Source organism: Coregonus clupeaformis, chromosome 9 (genome assembly GCF_020615455.1).
Source record: "Coregonus clupeaformis isolate EN_2021a chromosome 9, ASM2061545v1, whole genome shotgun sequence".
Lineage (NCBI taxonomy): Eukaryota > Metazoa > Chordata > Actinopteri > Salmoniformes > Salmonidae > Coregonus > Coregonus clupeaformis.
The window spans coordinates 20,765,249-20,787,733 of NC_059200.1; the positions used below are offsets into that span (position 1 = coordinate 20,765,249).

At 44.5% G+C, this 22,485-nt stretch overlaps 1 protein-coding gene across 1 annotated transcript in view; it reads right to left on the reverse strand.

Moving 5' to 3' along the window:
- LOC121573444 (guanine nucleotide exchange factor subunit RIC1-like) overlaps nucleotides 1-22,207 on the reverse strand; it is a 111,305-nt gene extending 89,098 nt beyond the window's left edge. The window contains exons 1-2 of the mRNA XM_041885447.1: nucleotides 21,525-22,207; nucleotides 4,589-4,696 (exon numbers count right to left, since the gene is read on the reverse strand). Coding sequence (XP_041741381.1) covers nucleotides 4,589-4,696; nucleotides 21,525-21,665 — 249 coding nt within the window. The 5' untranslated portion in view covers nucleotides 21,666-22,207. The remainder of the gene's footprint in view (nucleotides 1-4,588; nucleotides 4,697-21,524) is intronic.
- Nucleotides 22,208-22,485: the final 278 nt, after the last annotated feature.

The window sequence follows — 22,485 nt, forward strand, 5'->3', positions numbered from 1 at the left end:
ACCACCACCTCGCACCAATTACGCTATGGCCTTACCATTAAGAAATAAAGGGAAAGCGACCCGACATACTGACCATCAAGGGCGAGTGATCTACAAAATAGGAGTCAGAGAAGGGTGGGGAGTAAGATTCAAAATTATGATTAGGGATCTTATCAGAGCGGATAAGCAAGCAACATGGGATTATAAGATCCCGTTGTATTTATGTTCAGCCCCCTCAGCGGATTGTTCCTGGGCTCAGGTATTTAGACATACTGGGGGAAGGAGATATGAGACGGGGGGGCTGGACGTCCAGATGGAGGATAAGAAGGTATAACGACATCCCCACGGAGATGGTAGTAACGATAGTAAAGGTCACTAAAGAGGACATGAAAAGAACTTACTGGGCTTGCGTGGACGTATACGGACGGGATACTTGTCTAAGATTATATTTAATGGAGTCAAAAGATATAGAGGGAGCAGGTACTGGCATTAATCCATTAATGGCAATAGACCGAGTAAATCAGTCAAGGGATGACGGAGTCAATTTGACTAACCCGTCCACTATGAAAGATTTTCTCCTCCAAGAATGGAACAATGGGGAAGTGGAGGGGGTCCCTGATGAGAATCTCTGGTTAAAGTGGATGAAATACACCGCTAGGGCCTTGGGGGAGACCAATTGTTATGCATGCTCCATTGGGCGACCGACAATGTTGACCGCCCCAATGCCAAAGGCAATGTTTCCCTGTGTATTAGACCTGGGGTCCAATCAAAAAGAGCCCAATTGCACAGGTATTGGGCTGGCAAAATTGACATACTCGGCCAGCCCACCTAGATTCACTTTAACTCCTGGCGAATACCAGTGTTACAGACATAGAAATGGCACCCGTAACTTGGGTGATTTTGATGGCTGTAAGGAGATAATTAATGTGACTGATTTAGATAAGGAAGGAAGGAAAAAAATTAGGAACCTAACCATCCCTCTGACTGATGTGTGGTGGGCATTAGGGCTGAACGATTAATTGCATTCGCGATAATATCGCGATTTGACTGAACGCGATTTTCTAATCGCAACGTGCGCGATTTGAGGTGGTCACGTGACGCGACTTTTCATGCTGTCCAGCGCAATGGCCTCTTGCTCGACGGAACAGTCAGAAACTGACACAGCTGATACTTTAATATCGAAGAGGAACAGCACGTCGGTGGTGTGGAACTATTTTGGTTTTAAAAAAGAAGATGCTGAGCAGCGTCAGGTGTTGTGCAGAGCATGCCGTGCTCCGATTGCTACTTCACGGGGTAACACTACAAACCTGTTTCAGCACTTAAAAAATACCACAAATCAATGCATGACAGTTGTATGACCAAAATGCCGAGCATCAGTGCGCGAGACAAGCCAAATACCTCAAGACAGGGATCACTGACAGAAATGTTCGAAAGTGTCACTCCGTATGAACGTAATTCAAAACGGCACGGAGAAATCACTCGGACAATAACCGAGTTCATAGCCAAAGATATGATGCCTCTCAGCACGGTGACCAAGCCTGGGTTCATGGCATTAATACATACGCTTGATAAACGTTACAGTATACCCTCCCGCACATACTTCAGTCAGACTGCCATACCGGAGCTGTACAAAAAGTGCAAAGAGAAAGTCGCCGCGGAACTTAAAACGGTGGAGTTTTTTGCTAGCACTACTGATATGTGGTCAAGCCGCACAGCTGAGCCGTACCAGAGTCTTACAGTCCATTTTATTGATCAGAACTGTTGGATAAGTATGGCTGGCAGTGCCATACTCGTAGTGAACTTTAGTCTGTGTGGTGTGTTATTGTTGTGTACTTGAGATAAGTGAGGCTCATCTATTTTATATTATAATATTCAAATCGTTTATAAAAAATAGTTTGTCTAAATTAAAAGTGCATTTCTCATTTTTTATTTATAACTTTATTTACTTTGATTTTACAAAATATTTTCAAAGCAAATTCCTTGTTTCAGTTGTGTGAAATGTTACTGACTTGGGAGCAGTAAGATACATACAATTTAAAATTATTTTTTTCTTAAGACTGTACCTTTTGCACACAGTGTTTACAAAGTTCATGCCTTTGTTTAAATTATTTAAATGCACAGTGGCAAAGCCACAGATGTTTCTGTAATGAGCAGTTCAATAAAAATGTCATTTATTTCAAGTCATACATGTTTGAATTTAATTCTAACAAATAGACCCAGCCTATGGGAAAGAACATTTCACACTAAATGTATATACTATTGTGTTGGTCATATTTAAATCATTCATTATGTTTTGTAGGGGAAAAAGGATAAATAAATTAAATCGCATATTAAATCGCAATCGCAATATTGGGGGCAAAAAATCGCAATTAGATTATTTTCCAAAATCGTTCAGCCTTAGTGGGCATGCACAAAAAAAGGGAGTATTCGGCAGACATTACCAGAGGGATGGGTGGGTACTTGTGCACCAGTATTGTTGGTCCAGCCTGTAAGAATTAGTCATCAAAGACCAGTGACAGGAAGAATAATCAGAAGGAAAAGGAATATAGGTCAGGAAGGAAATAGCCCCATTTGGATAGATGGTATAGGCATCCCCAGGGGTGTTCCAGATGAATACAAAGCTATGAATCAGATATGGGAGGGGTTCACCACAACATTTTTCTGGTGGGTGACAATAAACAAAAATGTGGATTGGATTAATTATATCTATTACAACCAACAACGATTTATTAACCAGACTAGAGATGCAGTAAAGGGGATCTCCGAGCAATTATCGGCCACCTCACTTATGACCTGGGAAAATCGGTTAGCTCTGGATATGTTGCTGGCAGAAAGGGGTGGAGTCTGTAAAATGGTGGGGGGCCATTGTTGCACATTTATCCCTAACAACACCGCACCGGAGGGGACGGTGACCAGAGCTCTTGCAGGATTAACTGCGCTAAGTAAAGAATGGGCTGAAAACTCAGGAATTAGTACATCTTGGACAGGATGGTTTGATACCATGTTTGGTAAATGGAAAACCTAGCAGCCACCATCTTAGGAGCGATCAGTGTTTGTATGGGTATTCTTGTATTATGTGGTTGTTGTCTTGTTCCCTGTGTCCAAGGATTGGTGAGTCAGGCGTTGGTGAAATGCAGTATCTAAACAATGATGAGAGATGGACTGACTCCGGACTCTGACCAGGGGAATGTGAAAAACAATCCTCCAGGCTTGGTGGATGACGAGGATTTGGACCCTGAAAGACCGCAATTGTATGAAATGTTTATTAGTTCTGATGTGATCTCTGAGATTAATCATGCTTGTAAAATACATTTATCCTGAATGTGGGAATATTTAGTCAAAGGGGTGGATTGTTAGATTAATTTGGATTTTAAGAATAATGACTAAAGAATTTCACCCCAAACACAGTATAAATGTTAGAATTATCATGTAGTGTCAACCCACTAACAGAGGGGGCGTTACTAACCATTCAAGGGGGAAGGCGGGAACTGTTTAAGAAAGGTGGGAGGAGCATAGTGTCTTTGTTTGTCAAGGGGTATAAAAAACAGGATATTTGTGTTTTTGAGCAGAGCTCTCCTTGAATAAAATGTACCGATAATTACTTGTGGATTGTGGACCTTGAATCATTGATGATTAAAACCAGAGCTTTACAACCTCTGGTAATGATTCAAGCTTAGGTCGAATTAGAGATAGAAATTCACATGACAGTCATGCACAAAGTAGATGTCCTAACCGACTTGCCAAAACTATAGTTTGTTAACAAAAAATGTGTGGAGTGGTTGAAAAACGAGTTTTAATGACTCCAACCTAAGTTTATGTAAACTTCCGACTTCAACTGTACCTGCTGTTCTGCCTTGTTAAGAAACAAACACTTGCCTACGAAAGGAAACATGTTTAACGGATTCTGCTTGGCACCCAGCCGAGACCACACAAAAAATACTTGCAAACTTACCAAAATGAAATCAACTCGTTGCGGATCTGCTTGTCCGTAATAAACTACTACTCTTGTCGATGGACGAAAGAGGTGAAATCGGCACCAACGCACCCCTCAGAAAAATCCCACTCGCAACTAGCCGGGCAACATAAACACCACCTGGTTCATTCTGGATGCAGAGTGTATATGTTCCGCTCTCACCTGTTCACCGACCGTGAGCAAAACTTCCTCCACTTTGACACCATTCTCCGGAACACACCTGAAGCCATTCTTCCCCACCAAACAATCTTCACCCCCCCAACTCTAAACGATAAACAGTGGAAACCAATAAACAAACAATGCGCTAACCCTCCACCATGGAAAATTAATTTAGGAAAAACCTACGAAAATAAGCAAGAACCAAAAGTAAAGAGAAGAGAGAGAGAAAGAAGAGACTACCACTACGATGAGGAGAGAAATAAATAGAAAGAGAGAGAGACAAAAAGAGAGAGAGAGAGAGAGAGAGAGAGAGAGAGAGAGAGAGAGAGAGAGAGAGAGAGAGAGAGAGAGAGAGAGAGACTACCACTACGATGAGAAGAGGGAGAAAGAGAGAAAGAGAGAGCGAGAGAGAGAGAGAGAGAGAGAAAGAGAGCGAGAGAGAGCGAGAGCGAGAAGTGAATGCTTTGCATTACTCACCGCCACTGCTATCATGGAATCGTCCTGCTTCCATTCGGCCTGCTGATAGAAGCCAAACTGGGATGATGCCTTCGCCGACTCTATGTAGCTCACTATCAGAACACTCGGCTGGAAGAGAGACAGAAAGAGAATAAGTGAGAGAGAGCGATAGAGCGAGAGAACTGTGTCGGCAGTCAATCTCGTCAGTCACTCAGCCTTGTTAAAATACTCCAAACCAGAAGGTGGCAGTAGCGTTGTTTGGCAATGCATGTCCGTGTGTGTTGCTTTATGGTCAAGCACTGGGTTATTCAACTCTTACCCTACGATGTCTGGAGCCAGCTGGTTTTCTGTTCTACCTGATAATTAATTGCACACACACCTGGTGTCCCAGGTCTAAATCAGTCCCTGATTAAAGGGGAACAATGAAAAAATGCAGTGGAACTGGCTTTGAGGTCCAGAGTTGAGTTTGACGGGTCTAGCGAATGTTCGCTAGCTAGCTTGCTGCTCTAATGTTGCTAATGTTCCAGAAAGCCCTTGTTGATACCAGCCAGATGGCCACCACTATATAACTAGCTAGCAAGACGACAAAGAAACAATTTAATTCACTCTCCATAAATATCGCATACAGCCCATAGATCATTTTTAGCTAGCTGGCAAACGTTAGCTAAATGTTTAGCACGATTCGTTAGCTAGATAGATGTAAAGACTTACTCTGGAAAAAAGAATGTATTATGCAGCGTTATTGTTTTAGTTAAAACAGTTGATGAAAAAGGGGGTGGTTAGACTGGAAAAAGTGCCCTCTTTCTTGTCACTGTCGGCTCCCCCACATGGAGGTTCGTGCTCTCTGATTGGCTCAAAGTCAAGTTGTCAGCCACTGGCGAGAATTGTCATTCTACAAGTAGAAACGGCAGGATCGTCGGTACGCAGCATGTACGTCTTTTGTTCTCGCAAGAGAAGGAACGGCCTCCTACTGTGATAAGTACCTATCGGCAGTCACGTTCTAGATGTGTTTCATGCTTCAGTGAGATCTTCCTAAGACGCTTTAAAACTTGCCCTCTATAAAACCGACTGCTGAAGTGTTTCACAGTAATCAAGCAGTCAGTCCCATGAAGCAGGCTCTGAAGAACGCAGTCAAGGTGGTTGCCTGAAAAAGCAACTTGCACAAAAATAATAGAACCTGACCCGTGAAATATCACGCCATGTGGTGAACGTCACAAATGACTTTTAAACGGGAAGAGATATTGGGTCCGTTACGTTTTAAGTTCATCAGTTATAGTTATAGGTTTTGTCCAAAATTTGCCCTTTACAGTAGGGATGTGCATATTTCCCTTTCAAGACCATTCGATATGCATCTAGATAAAGAAAATATACCTTTTAGTTTGAAACAATTCAGAGCGATACGGTTTGATTAGGAGGAATGAATCGATGCGATTCGGTTCGATGCGATTCGATGCACTAACATTTATTGCATAAACACATTTTCCATTCTAAATTCAAATCTACTGGTGATTGAGCTCATGAGCTGGGCCTCTGAGATGGATCTGTGTGAGTGGACTTCTGTGTGTGTGTGTGTGTGTGTGTGTGTGTGTGTTGTGTGTGTGTGTGTGTAAATGATGTATATGTCTATGGTGTATGTAGGCCATAAGGTAAACTGGGATTCTACCACCACACGATCAGTTAGATTTACATTTCAGTCATTTAGCAGACATTGTTCCTCTAATTTGCTCTGGATAACAACTAGGGTTAAGTGCCTTGCTCAAGGGCACAGACTTTTTACCTAATCGGCTCAGTGATTTGAAGCAGCGACCTTTCGATTACTGGCCCAACACTCTTAACCACTAGGCTACCTGCCGCCCAGTTAGGGCGGGCCAATGTTTGCTTTTAATAATAATAATAAATAACCTAGCAAATTACACTGGTTGTCACTCAACTAACCTTCTACAGGCCATGTTAGAAACATGCGATGGCGCTCTGACGTGCCAGATCAGGAACAGGCCCATCTCTCGACAGAACGCTGTTTGACTAGGCTACTGATATTGCCTGGGGTTGTTCGACATGCAAAATGACTTGTAGATCAATGACTGTCAACATAATTACATGCTTAGTTTGACACAAAAGATGAGTGGTATTTTCGGAAGGTCAGAAAGGTAATTTGAGCAACAACAAAAATGTGTGAACCGGCGACTCGTAACGTTTGAATCGATTTCCTGACCAATGAATGCTACATTTGGATCGGTTTGGGGTCCCGCGGACCAATGCACTCATATCTTAAACATTTGAACAGGGGACCAATGCGCATCAGTGAATCGTTACATCTCTACTTTATAGTGCACTACTTTTGACCAGGGAGTATAGGGTTCCAAATAGTTCACTATTTAGAGAATAGGGTGCCAATTAGGACATGTTCTCAAGGCAGATCTTAAATCAGATCTGACACTAGCTGTGGATTCCGTTTCTCTCTTTGAGAAGAGAGCAATGGCAGCGTGGGGGATTACTGGCATTTCACACACCCTCTCTGACACAAACACACTGTCGCCAGTTCTCCATGGAACAGGAGACTATTCATCAGCACTACACCATGTAATCCCATTCACACACACCAGCATCTCCATCAAGACAGCAGGTGTTCAATTCTACAACATTTTTTTACATTTACATTTTAGTCATTTAGCAGACACTCTTATCCAGAGCGACTTACAGTTAGTGAGTGCATACATTATTTTATTTTGCGACAGAGCCTGGATTCGAACCAGGATCTCTAGTGGCGCCTTAGACCACTGCGCCGCTCGGGTACATGTTTTAGAGCAGAAAGGAGAGAGAGTATCCTCACATTACAATATGAAAAAGGCAGGGAAGGTAACTGGGAAGAAGACAACGACCCCTCACAGGCAGGCATGATTCTTTCAGAACTCTTTGTGTGTGTGTGTCAGGGTCTCCATCCATTAGGAAAATGTGGCCCTGGACATTTGACCGTCAGCATTTTAATTTAACGCACATTTGAGAACTTTACCGGACCCATATTCATTGGGTGTGTAACCTGACTAAAGGTGTCCACCCACGATGCTCAGAATGACAGAAATGACATTTAGATTATGGCAATTAACATTAACAGAAATGCAAGTCGAGGATGCAACGATACGCGGCCCTTCTTAACGAATTCTGATGTGCACATTTACTTTTCCTCAGCTAACAAGACGAGTAACGAACAGCAAAATCACTAGCCTATGTCAATCTACTATCCCCATAGTAGAAAAGCTGACCTATTCTATTGTTCAGCTTGTCATGAAAGAAATGGCCTATTCCATCAGACTCTGGGATCCCAAATACATACAACCAGTTAGCTACATAAAAAAACGTTAAAAAGCAATGAGTCTGATGTAACAGATCAGAACGTTTAGCTTCAAATGTTGATAAACTATTATTTCACATTATAAGTGCAGCAATGTGCACAAGGCAGTAGTCTACACGCGACTGTTCGTTCCATATTGCAATTAGAGGGAAAACACCATTCTCAAAAGCAAGCCGTTTCATGTGACTGATGAAAATATTAGAAATTTTAAAAAAGGGGGGAGATCTAATATGCAGCATGGGGTTGCTAATATGACTAAGATTGTGTCTTTGGCTACTGGACAACAAAGAAAGTTGATATAAAATAATTGCCTCCATGGATACGGTTTTGGCTAGGCTACTTTAAAGCAAGGCAAGACATGCCTCATAATATGTAGTAAATGTTCAGGTTTCAAACAATTAAGTACTCTGACAAAGGCTCTGTATCTGTATGCTGAATGCTGTATGCTGAATGCTGTACGCGTAATAAATAAGATACATAACAAATATACACACGCGCCAATTTAATAACACTAAATTATGCAAATGAACCTATAGACGGATAAGCAAGACCGGTCAAATGTATTTCCATCGACTGGTATTTACGTCAATGATTAGGCTAAAAAGCATTATTTCACAATGGGATTTTTTTCTTTTTCTCCCGGACAATTGGCCGGTGCCCATTTTATTTATCAGCTTTTCACGCAAAAAACTAAATTTGGGCCAAAAGCCGGCTAACGGAAACCCTGGTGTTTGTGTGTCTCTCATTTTAAAAAGGTAATCTAGACTCTAGAGAACACCGATTGCGTGTAACCACACTGTCAGGTCATGTCAGAACTACAGGAAAAGGTAAAGGGGGATACCTCGTCAGTCGTTCAACTGAATGCATTCAACTGAAATGTGTCTTCCGCATTTAACCCAACCCCTCTGAATCAGAGAGGTGCAGTGGGCTGCCGTCATCGGCGCCCGGGGAACAGTGCCTTGCTCAGGGGCAGAACGACAGATGTTTACCTTGTCATGTCTGTGTTCTCCACCGGAGGCAATCAGGGGAGTTAGCTAAAAGACAGCCAGTCACTAGGAACAGTAGGCTACGCAGAAACAACCAACACCGACATGCACACTACTACACACACGCAACACGTTGGGCAGAGCAGTGCCTGCCAGTTCCTGCGAAGCCACATAATCAATCCCAATTGAATCCTTTTTAAGTTCCACAAAGACAACAACATTACATAAGATGTGATCCCTCAGAGCCACATCACAGGCCTTCAGGAAACTTGTTTTTACAAAGAAATCGGAGCAATAATCTGGGGGTATCTGCTTTTCAGTGAGCAATAGGCCAAATTCATTTGTTGTGTTTTTATTAACATGCGAGGTCCTGTAGTAGCTTACATCAAACACAGAGACACTGATCATGTAAAACAGCAGAGCAATGCCACCGTATTCATAAAATCGGAGCACAGTTACACACACAGATCCTGCAAATCCACCGTAATCATAAAATCAATTATGGAGCACAGCATAGGGCTTACTATAGAGGGGGGGGGGGGGATTAGATCAGCTCTCCTTTTCATCTCACAGACAGAGCCACACACACACAGCACTAAAACACACACACACACACACACAGCACTAAAACACACACACACACAGCACTAAAACACACACACACACACACACACCTAGGCACTGTAACGTTACTGTGTCATGTATCACTTGGGTAATCAGAATTTCCATTCAATTCCCTACATGACATTTAGCCCAAATCCATTTTTAAATGTCTGTCTGCTTCCCCAGAAACAGAGAAATGACTTTCCATTTACAGTTTGGAGAAATACGGGCAACTATAACACTGAACTGAGATTGGCTACACAGTGAAATATGAGATTAAAAAAACAACCACGGTTTCACAATCAATATTGTAAACCTCTAGACTGTGTTTTGAGTCAAACATGACTTGGTCAAAATTGTTGTATTAATGATGATTCTCTGGCAACCTTCAGGATCGATTCAGATGGTTTGCTTCCACCTATACACAAGGGGAACCTGGAAAAGATGCAGACAGTATGCAGACAGTATGCAACGATCTACTGCTATGCTGTCCAAACCCATGCCTGGTCTCTTTCAGCAGGAAACCAGCTTGCTCTTTTCTAATGACACCGTCAGAGGCCTAGCACAGAATCTAGACACTGACTTATATAATACGGTTGGGCAGTATGCAGATTTTCATACCGTTTCTGTACCATACCGGGGTATACGGTATTACCGGAATTGCACACAAGGAGCACTATTTAAAAAATATATCTGTCTTGTAGTTATACTTCATGTATACACTGAGTGTACAAAACATTAGGAACACCGTCCTAATATTGAGTTGCACCCCCTTTTGCCCTCAGAACAGCCTCAATTCGTCGGGGCATGGACTCTACAAGGTGTCGAAAGCTTCCCACAGTTGTGTCAAGTTGGCTGGATGTCCTTTGGGTGGTGGACCATTCTTGATACACACAGGAAACTGTTAAGTGTGAAAAACCCAACGGCGTTGCAGTTCTTGACACACTCAAACCGGTGTGCCTGGCACCTACTACCATACCCTGTTCAAAGGCACTTAAAGCTTTTGTCTTGCCCATTCACCCTCTGAATGGCACTCACACAATCCATGTCTCAATTGTCTCAAGGCTTTAAAAAATCCTTCTTTAACCCATCTCCTTCCCTTCTTCTACACTGATTGAAGTGGATTTAACAAGTGACATCAATAAGGGATCATAGCTTTCACCTGGTCAGTCTGTGTCATGGAAAGAGCAGGTGTTCCTAATGTTTTGTCCACTCAGTGTAGTTATAGTTTGCAACGCCAGGGTTGTGGGTTCGATAAAATAATGTATGTGCTAACTGTAAGTCGCTCTGGATAAGAGCGTCTGCTAAATGACTAAAATGTAATGTAAATGTTATAAGCAGTGGCGTAGCACGCATCCCCACAGCCCCCGGTATGATTTTCAAACGGTATTGAAAATCATACCCTCGTTTGAAAATCATACCCTCTGTATATCTCCCAAGCCTGTTATATAATAACAGAGACAGTGGAAGCTAGGCCTTCCTGGATGTGGGCGTGTCGTATTATTGTAATATGAGACCACGCCTACATTTGGCCCCTCTCCTAACAGTGCCAAGGAAAAGACTGGTGCTCCAGGACCTGGGCTGAGGGTTCCGCAACACACACACACACACACACACACACACACACACACACACACACACACCGCTGTAAGACTTTAGTGGAGGAGCTTGAGGACAGGTCTCTACTTGTCCTAGCAGTGTGTGTGTGTGTGTGTTGCGGAACCCTCAGCCCAGGTCCTGGAGCACCAGTAGCACTGGGCCAGACGGAGACTAGTGGAAAGATTGCCAACGGGAATGTCGGCAAGGTCAGACAGCCAGTCACACACTATTACTACAACAATGGCTGATACACACTCCATACATTGAGCTCCAAAATTATTCGGACAGTGACCATTTGTGTTTTGTTTTGGCTCTGTACTCCAGCACTTTGGATTTGAAATGATACAATGACTATGAAGTTAAAGTGCAGAAGCATTCTATACATATTTACAATAAAAGTGACGTCAAAATGACACATTACATTATTTACCATTCATTTCTATTGGGCACAAAATAATCTGAAACACAACCAAAACAAACAGCAAATGAATCAAACAAGTTGTAGAGTCACAAGCTTGATGTAGTCATTGCGTGCTATGAATATGGGACCAAATAATACACTTTTGACTACTTTAATACACAAGCGAATCTCCCAATATTTTTGGTCCCCTAAAATGGGGGGACTATGTACAAAAAGGGCTGTCATTTCTAAATGGTTCACCCGATATGGATGAAAATACCCTCAAATTAAAGATGACAGTCTGCACTTTAACCTCCTAGTCATTGTATCATTTCAAATCCAAAGTGCTGGAGTACAAAGCCAAAACAACAAAAAATGTGTCACTGTCCAAATAGTTTTGGAGCTGACTGTATTGATAGGGTGGGATGTAGACAAGGCAGTGTAAATTACTCTATTCTGGGGATTCATGTTTTCCAGAAAATCTACCAAGTTTCAATACCGGGAATAATGTTTATCAAGAGTTTAAAACAAAGATATGATCACTATGCCAGTGTTCTCCCCAAGTAAGATGGGCGCTGCGCCACCTTGTCGGCTTGGCTGCGCCACCTTGTCGGCTTGGCTGCGCCACCATGTAAAGATTTCAGAGCAAATTAAACAGATATTTATTAACAATAGAGTAACTATCTTTGATCGCCAATGACATTGTTGTGCATTGCGAAACAGGCCATTGATAAATTCAGAGCGTTACCATGTTCATCAATTAATTCAGCGCATTTCAGAAGTAGGCACACCCCGAGTATTGCGTTGTCGAATCATACAAACTTTGTAACGGCAGTCAAACAAAAGTCAAATGACCAAAGTTGCCAAACTTGTAAGATTACCTCGATCAACGAATGACAGAATATCTCCTATATTTAGCAAAATTGAGTTGATTATACAGATAGCAGATCAGCTCATGAATAACAGGGAGATTAAGAGTGTAGTTGAAATATCAAGGTATCTTAATGGGGACCAACTCTGTTTTGAAAATATCCATATCTAATCTCATACCGTTGGTTGATTACACATTCTCTACCAAAGCTCTCATATGGGCAGCAAGTACGATAGAGCATTCAGTCAAGCACAAACCCAGCTAGCCTAGCGCTAATGCTAATTAGCTAGAATAACCCAGAGGGACCAACTTCAAACAGACACTTTTCATACAGTTTATGATAAGGTTCTCAGGAGCTTGCCGTAAGGATTCCTCCTGATGAACAGCATTGTCATGACTTGAGCATAATACAATGGAGGTGGATATTCAGCTAGATCAAAGGGTAGAGGCTTGAAATTGCTTAGGCTTAGGTAGGGGGTAGGGGTTAGTAAACTGCCATCCAGAACAAATCCAAATCTGCTAGCTGTATGCTGCCTAATAAATGTTTGAGCCAGACTACTGAGACCTCAGTGGATCACTCTCTGTGGAAAGGTCAAGTTACTCCTCTAGTGGACTGTTCACTCCTGAACTACCCTCTTAACTGACGGGATGATGCCTTCTTGCATGAGAGAGAAGCACTCAATCAACGCCAACAAGCCTCCCTCAACTGCACAAATAAATAAACCTCACTCAGCCACGACCCTTACGAACCTTATCCTAAGATGTCTTTTCACTTTGGGTAAAGTGTTACCGAGAGCTGTTCTCAAAATCTAAATTGTGATTATGAGATTGGACACCAAACACCAAGGCCACTCAGACGAGACCCCACATATAATACGCTTCATAACAACCCATTCTACTGAGTCAGTGTAATTGAAGAGGTCCCAGAGGAACATTCAGAATTCCAGGGGAGCATTCGGAATAGGGTTGGGCCGAGGTATCCAGGGGGGAAATGACGACGGAGGGGGTGGCTGCCGTTTTACGGGCTCCTAACCAATTGTGCTATTTTGTGTGTTTTTTCGCATCGTTTAACTTATTTTGTCCATAATGTTGATGCTACCGTCTCTTTTGACCGAAAAGAACAGCGATTACTCACCTCGAACTGGACAAAGATTTTTTCTTTAATGAGTCTGACGCGAAGGATATAATGTTGCTCCCGGAAAAGGCCCAAATCCCCGTCATTCGCATGAAGAAAAGGAGGAAATACAGGGGGCGCAGATCGGGGTGCCTTGTGAGAATTTGTCGGCGAGTGGGTAACCCGCCTCTACCATCCGTTCTATTATCCAAAGTGCAATCACTGGAGAATAAACTGGATGAGCTCCGTTCGAGACTATCCTACCGACGGGACATAAAAAAAAGTAATATCCTGTGTTTCACTGAGTCATGGCTGAACGACGACACGGATAATATACCGTTGGCTGGGTTTTCCATGCATCGGCAGGACAGAACAGCTACGTCCGGTAAGATGAGGGGGTGTGTGTCTATTTGTCAATAACAGCTGGTGCGCGATGTCTAATATTAAGGTAGTCTCGAGATATTGCTCGCCTGAGGTAGAGTACCTTATGATAAGCTGTAGACCACACTATGTACCAAGAGTGTTTTCATATATATTTTTCGTAGCCGCCCATTTACCACCACAAACCAACACTGGCACTAAGACCGCACTCAATGAGCTGTATATGGCCATAAGTAAACAAGAAAATGCTCATCCAGAAGTGGCGCTCCTAGAGGCCGGGGACTTTAATGAAGGCAAACTTAAATCCATTTTACCTAATTACTACCAGCATGCCACATGTGCAACCAGAGGAAAAATAACTCTCCCTTGCCCTCCATTTGGCAAATCTGACCATAATTATATCCTCCTGATTCCTGCTTACAAGCCAAAACTAAAGCAGGAAGTACCAGTGACTCGCTCAATACGGAAGTGGTCAGATGACGCGGATGCTACGCTACAGGACTGTTTTGCTAGCACAGACTGGAATATGTTCCGGGATTCATCCAATGGCATCAAGGAGTATACCGGCATCAAGCAGTATACCACCTCAGTCAATGGCTTCATCAATAAGTGCATCGACGACGTCACCCATACTATGCAAACAGATCCACAGGTGAAGCAATCTCAATCGCACTCCACGCTGCCCTTTCCCACCTATGAGAATGCTGTTCATTGACTACAGCTCAGCGTTCTACACCATAGTGCCCACAAAGCTCATCACTAAGCTAAGGACCCTGGGACTAAACACCTCCCTCTGCAACTGGATCCTGGACTTCCTGACGGGCTGCCCCCATGTGGTAATGTTTGGCAACAGCATCTGCCACGCTGATCCTCAACACGGGGGCCCCTCAGGGGTGCGTGCTTAGTCCCCTCCTGTACTCCCTGTTCACCCACGACTGTGTGGCCAAGCACGACTCCAACAGCATCATTAAGTTTGCTGACGACACAACGGTGGTAAGCCTGATCACCGACAACGATGAGAAAGCCAATAGAGAGGAGGTCAGAGACCTGTAAGTGTGGTGCCAGGACAACAACCTCTCCCTGAACGTGAGACAGACAAAGGAGATGATCGTGGACTACAGGAAAAGAAGGGCCGAACACGCCCCCATTCACATCGACGGGGCTGTAGTGGAGCGGGTCGAGAGTTTCAAGTCGCTTGGTGTCCACATCACCAACAAACTATCATGATCCAAACACACCAAGACAGTCGTGAAGAGGACACGACACCGCCTTTTCCCCCTCAGGAGAGTGAAAAGATTTGGCATGGGTCCCCAGATCCTCAAAACGTTATACAGCTGCACCATCGAGAGTATCCTGACCGGTTGCATCACCGCCTGGTACAGAGGGTAGTGCGTATCGCACAGTACATCACTGGGGCCAAGCTTCCTGCCATCAAGGACCTAAACTCAGCAAAAAAAGAAACGTCCTCACACTGTCAACTGCGTTTATTTTCAGCAAACTTAACATGTGTAAATATTTGTATGAACATAACAAGATTCAACAACTGAGACAAACTGAACAAGTTCCACAGACATGGAATAATGTGTTCCTGAACAATGGGGGGTCAAAATCAAAAGTAACAGTGAGTATCTGGTGTGGCCCCCAGCTGCATTAAGTACTGCAGGGCATCTCCTCCTCATGGACTGCACCAGATTTGCCAGTTCTTGCTGTGAGATGTTACCTCACTCTTTCACCAAGCACCTGAAAGTTCCCAGACATTTCTGGGGGGAATGGCCCTAGCCCTCACCCTCCGATCCAACAGGTCCCAGACGTGCTCAATGGGATTGAGATCCGGGCTCTTCGCTGGCCATGGCAGAACACTGACATTCCTGTCTTGCAGGAAATCATGCACAGAACAAGCAGTATGGCTGGTGGTATTGTCATACTGGAGGGCCATGTCAGGATGAGCCTGCAGGAAGGGTACCGCATGAGGGAGGAGGATGTCTTCCCTGTAACACACAGCGTTGAGATTGCCTGCAATGACAACAAGCTCAGTCCGATGATGCTATGACACACCGCCCCAGACCATGACGGACCCTTCACCTCCAAAATCGATCCCACTCCAGAGTACAGGCCTCGGTGTAACGCTCATTCCTTCGACGATAAATGCGAATCCGACCATCACCCCTGGTGAGACAAAACCGCGACTCGTCAGTGAAGAGCACTTTTTGCCAGTCCGGTCTGGTCCAGCGACGGTGGGTTTGTGCCCATAGGCGACATTGTTGCCGGTGATGTCTGGTGAAGACCTGCCTTACAACAGGCCTACAAGCCCTCAGTCCAGCCTCTCTCAGCCTATTGCGGACAGTCTGAGCACTGATGGAGGGATTATGCGTTCCTGGTGTAACTCGGGCAGTTGTTGTTGCCATCCTGTACCTGTCCCGCAGGTTTGATGTACCGATCCTGTACAGGTGTTGTTACACGTGGTCTGCCACTGCGAGGATGATCAGCTGTCCGTCCTGTCTCCCTGTAGCGCAGTCTTAGGCGTCTCACAGTACAGACATTGCAATTTATTTCCCTGGCCACATCTGCAGTCCTCATGCCTCATTGCAGCATGCCTAAGGCACGTTCACAAAGATGAGCAGGGACCCTGGGCATCTTTCTTTTGGTGTTTTTCAGAGTCAGTAGAAAGGCCTCTTTAGTGTCCTAAGTTTTCGTAACTGTGACCTTAATTGCCTACCGCCTGTAAGCTGCTAGTGTCTTAACGACCTTTCCACAGGTGCATGTTCATTAATTGTTTATGGTTCATTGAACAAGTATGGGAAACAGTGTTTAAACCCTTTACAATTAAGATCTGTGAAGTTATTTGGATCTTTACGAATTATCTTTGAAAGACAGGGTCCTGAAAAAGGGACGTTTCTTTTTTTGCTGAGTTTATATACTAGGCTTAAAACTCAGGGATGGTGGGGTGCTTCATTTTCCTGCCCTATCTCAGTCCATCTTTGACTGATCCCTGTCTCAGTCCATCTTTGACTGGACCCAGTCTCACTCAGTCCGTTATTGACTGGCCCCCGTCTCACTCAGTCCATTATTGACTGGCCCCAGTCTGTCTCAGTCCGTTATTGACTGGCCCCAGTCTGCGAAAGACTGAGACAGACGGGGGCCAGGCAATAACGGACTGAGACAGATGGGGGCCAGGCAATAACGGACTGAGACAGATGGGGGCCAGGCAATAACGGACTGAGACAGATGGGGGCCAGGCAATAACGGACTGAGATAGGGCAGGAAAATGAAGCACCCCACCATCCCTGAGTTTTTCCCACAACGTGGACCGCTGTAGCAGCATCCTCAGTCTCCTCCTGCTCCGACCTCATCCTACTACTCTTCGGCCGTATCTCCAATAGCCTTTAGTGGACCCCCTCTCCTCGACTACTCTCCATCTGCAGTGATAACAAAGCAGATAGAGGAGAGGAAGAATGGAGTCCATGGTCCGAGTGGCGCAGTGGTCTAAGGCACTGCATCGCAGTGCTAGCTGTGCCACTAGAGTTCCTGGTTCGAATCCAGGCTCTGTCGTAGCCGGCCGCGACCGAGAGACCCATGGGGCAGCGCGTAATTGGCCCAGCGTCGTCCAGGGTAGGGGAGGGAATGGCCGGCAGGGATGGTAGAGCATGGCGTTTGCAACGCCAGGGTTGTGGGTTCGAGTCCCACAGGGGGTATGAAAAAAAATAATGTATGCACTCACTAACTGTAAGTCGCTCTGGATAAGAGCGTCTGCTAAATTACTAAAATGTAAAGTACTAGTGCTTTTATGCCCATGTAGTTAAATGGAACACCTCAGGAGTAATCAGTTTCCTACCTTGCTCCATGGGAAGCTGCCTCCTCAGTCCGTTATTGACTGGCCCCTGTCTCAGTCTGTTATTGACTGGCCCCTGTCTCAGTCCGTTATTGACTGGCCCCTGTCTCAGTCCGTTATTGACTGGCCCCTGTCTCAGTCCGTTATTGACTGGCCCCTGTCTCAGTCCGTTATTGACTGGCCCCTGTCTCAGTCCGTTATTGACTGGCCCCTGTCTCAGTCCGTTATTGACTGGCCCCTGTCTCAGTCCGTTATTGACTGGCCCCTGTCTCAGTCCGTTATTGACTGGCCCCTGTCTCAGTCCGTTATTGACTGGCCCCTGTCTCAGTCCGTTATTGACTGGCCCCTGTCTCAGTCCGTTATTGACTGGCCCCTGTCTCAGTCCGTTATTGACTGGCCCCTGTCTCAGTCCGTTATTGACTGGCCCCTGTCTCAGTCCGTTATTGACTGGCCCCTGTCTCAGTCCGTTATTGACTGGCCCCTGTCTCAGTCCGTTATTGACTGGCCCCTGTCTCAGTCCGTTATTGACTGGGCCCCTGTCTCAGTCCGTTATTGACTGGCCCCTGTCTCAGTCCGTTATTGACTGGCCCCTGTCTCAGTCCGTTATTGACTGGCCCCTGTCTCAGTCCGTTATTGAATGGCCCCTGTCTCTGTCCGTTATTGACTGGCCCCTGTCTCAGTCCGTTATTGACTGGCCCCTGTCTCAGTCCGTTATTGACTGGCCCCTGTCTCAGTCCGTTATTGACTGGCCCCTGTCTCAGTCCGTTATTGACTGGCCCCTGTCTCAGTCCGTTATTGACTGGCCCCTGTCTCAGTCCGTTATTGACTGGCCCCTGTCTCAGTCCGTTATTGACTGGCCCCTGTCTCAGTCTGTTATTGCCATTAGATCTAGAGAAGGTTCAAACACAAGCCACAGAGTACAGCACCCACTTTCCTGTCCTGTGTGGACCTTCCCTGGAAGCACAACAGGACACTTACTTCCTGTGAGAAACAGGGAAATAAATACTGGCCTAGATTTACACTATGTATGAATGACCTAATACAGAACTATCTAATTCTACTCTACATACAGCTATTATATTTGCAGCAGCACTCGTGATTATACTCTTATGCAGTCATGGACTACTACTATGCAGAGATAATTCCATCGCTGACAGAACTGTAATTGCAGATGTTATGTGGACACCAGATTAAAAGTTAAGTCTGCATTACTGTTATATAGAGCAAACAAACTGTAGGCCTATCCATCTCAAAAAAACAATATACAGTGGGGAGAACAAGTATTTGATACACTGCCGATTTTGCAGGTTTTCCTACTTACAAAGCATGTAGAGGTCTGTAATTTTTATCATAGGTACACTTCAACTGTGAGAGACGGAATCTAAAACAAAAATCCAGAAAATCACATTGTATGATTTTTAAGTAATTAATTTGCATTTTATTGCATGACATAAGTATTTGATACATCAGAAAAGCAGAACTTAATATTTGGTACAGAAACCTTTGTTTGCAATTACAGAGATCATACATTTCCTGTAGGTCTTGACCAAGTTTGAACACACTGCAGCAGGGATTTTGGCCCACTCCTCCATACAGACCTTCTCCAGATCCTTCAGGTTTCGGGGCTGTCGCTGGGCAATACAGACTTTCAGCTCCCTCCAAAGATTTTCTATTGGGTTCAGGTCTGGAGACTGGCTAGGCCACTCCAGGACCTTGAGATGCTTCTTACGAAGCCACTCCTTAGTTGCCCTGGCTGTGTGTTTCGGGTTATTGTCATGCTGGAAGACCCAGCCACGACCCATCTTTAATGCTCTTACTGAGGGAAGGAGGTTGTTGGCCAAGATCTCGCCATACATGGCCCCATCCATCCTCCCCTCAATACGGTGCAGTCGTCCTGTCCCCTTTGCAGAAAAGCATCCCCAAAGAATGATGTTTCCACCTCCATGCTTCATGGTTGGGATGGTGTTCTTGGGGTTGTACTCATCCTTCTTCTTCCTCCAAACACGGCGAGTGGAGTTTAGACCAAAAAGCTCTAATTTTGTCTCATCAGACCACATGACCTTCACCCATTCCTCCTCTGGATCATCCAGATGGTCATTGGCAAACTTCAGACGGGCCTGGACATGCGCTGGCTTGAGCAGGGGGACCTTGCCTGCGCTGCAGGATTTTAATCCATGACGGCGTAGTGTGTTACTAATGGTTTTCTTTGAGACTGTGGTCCCAGCTCTCTTCAGGTCATTGACCAGGTCCTGCCGTGTAGTTCTGGGCTGATCCCTCACCTTCCTCATGATCATTGATGCCCCACGAGGTGAGATCTTACATGGAGCCCCAGACCGAGGGTGATTGACCGTCATCTTGAACTTCTTCCATTTTCTAATAATTGCGCCAACAGTTGTTGCCTTCTCACCAAGCTGCTTGCCTATTGTCCTGTAATCCATGCCAGGCTTGTGCAGGTCTACAATTTTATCCCTGATGTCCTTACACAGCTCTCTGGTCTTGGCCATTGTGGAGAGGTTGGAGACTGTTTGATTGAGTGTGTGCACAGGTGTCTTTTATACAGGTAACGAGTTCAAACAGGTGCAGTTAATACAGGTAATGAGTGGAGAACAGGAGGGCTTCTTAAAGAAAAACTAACAGGTCTGTGAGAGCCGGAATTCTTACTGGTTGGTAGGTGATCAAATACTTATGTCATGCAATAAAATGCAAATTAATTACTTAAAAATCCTACAATGTGATTTTCTGGATTTTTGTTTTAGATTCCGTCTCTCACAGTTGAAGTATACATATGATAAAAATTACAGACCTCTATATGCTTTGTAAGTAGGAAAACCTGCAAAATCAGCAGTGTATCAAATACTTGTTCTCCCCACTGTATAGCCTAGTTTAATCAAAGTTGATCCATGTAGTGTAGTGAATATATGGAGCTTTTCTTTGCACTTAAAGGGGCATTGTTTTGCTATCTTTTGCCTTGATGAAAGTCTGCCCCTGGGGACACAAAGCCCCAGAGATCGTATATCAACAGAAGCCCTGGGGCAAGGCAAATATTCACCTATGAAGTGGCAGGGCTGTGTGAACTTCCCTAGCACCAAGTGACGTCTATCACTCAAAGCAGAGGATTCAACACGCGTGTGAGAGGTTCTCTTTGTTATAAATATATGTACACCAGATTATGGGAGAGCAAATGTGGAGAAGAATGACGCACATGGTGGTATTCAAGTCCATGGGAACTCAGCTTACATAACTTCCAGTTGTCATAATATATAACAATGCTCTCCTTCAACTTCATGTGCCACCCAGTGACGGTGAAGGAATTTGTGGCAAAGCTATTTATTATGGCTCTGATTTGCACCTTTCCCAATAGCCAGCCTACCTAAATACTTTGGACAGTATTTGATTTTTACATATTCCTCATATTGATAGCTACATTAAATGTTAGTGCCAAATCTATGACGAAAAAAAATGTATGCACTCTAACTGTAAATCGCTCTGGATAAGAGCGTCTGCTAAATGACTAAAATGTAAAAGCAGTGCTTTTGCCATGTCTTTATCTGGCTAGCTAGCTAGCTAGCTAATGTAGTTTGCACGTATACTGAACTGAATACATTGATGTGTGTGTAGCTAGCTAACACTTTTGCTGTTTTGTATTTTATTTTCCAAATTCTTGTATGCATGATAGCCATGACAGCTAAATGTCGTGCCATGAACTAAAAATCCAGTGACGCGGCAACCAAAGTGCACAGACCAAACTTAACTATCCAACTTGCTAACAACTGCTAGGTAACGTTAGCGGCTAGCCAGCTCGTCAGTGATTCATTCCGTGCTTACCCGACTAAACCAGACGCTTAGTTGAGTCTCTGACAATACAGCGAAGTAAAACCTCTGGGAGCTGGGTTGAACATGAAACGGTTCTTCTTCACTTTTCAGTGGACAAAGTAGCCTCCGGGGCCAGCCAGTTAAAAAATACATCACGGTCAGTCACTCCAACTCAACACTCCGTGTCGCGGGACCAGTGTAATGGCTGGCTAGCTGTATTCCCAATGTAAGAGACGATGTTGTCCAATCGCTTCATGAACAGTTTGTAGCAAATGTTATCCCTCATAAGATCTATTTGCAGTTCAACGACATTCGTTCTGATTGAGATCCAACCAGGCTAGCTAGCCAACACTGCTAATTTCACATGGAACTGTGGCGCTCCTATGAAAAACAAATCGTTCGCGCACACGGGACTTCAATTTAAAAGCTCTCGGTGTTACACGGGTTTTGCTTGTCCACCTATCTAAAAAAAAACATTGCTTAGCGATAATACATGCAGTATTCTCTTCGGTGTCTTATCCGTAGCCATCTTCAGCTATTCTATTTGCTATCTCGCTCGGATTCGCTATCCCTGAAGAGGCTTCTCCGCCCCGTGTGAATGGTGCTTTCAAGACAACTGGGAACTCGGAAATAACCGAGGTCAACTCATGACGTCGGTGATCTTCATTTCAGGTCGTAAAGTCGGAGCTCTAGAAAAATGGCCGAGTTTCCGACTTGGAATTCCCAGTTGGATGACAGTCCAAAACGATTTTTCCCAGTCGGAGCTCGGTTTTTTTCCGTGTTCCCAGTTTCGTGAACGTTCGGAAGTTAGATATTTCCGAGTTCCCAGTTGTTTTAAACGCGCCAGAATTAAGCCTAGGCAAACGTACCAACGTGTGGCTGTCGCCTACCATCGAATGTCTGACTGACATGACATGATACTAACGTCTGCGTGACGCCTGTGTGTTAATAAACCTAGGCAACAGTACCACCG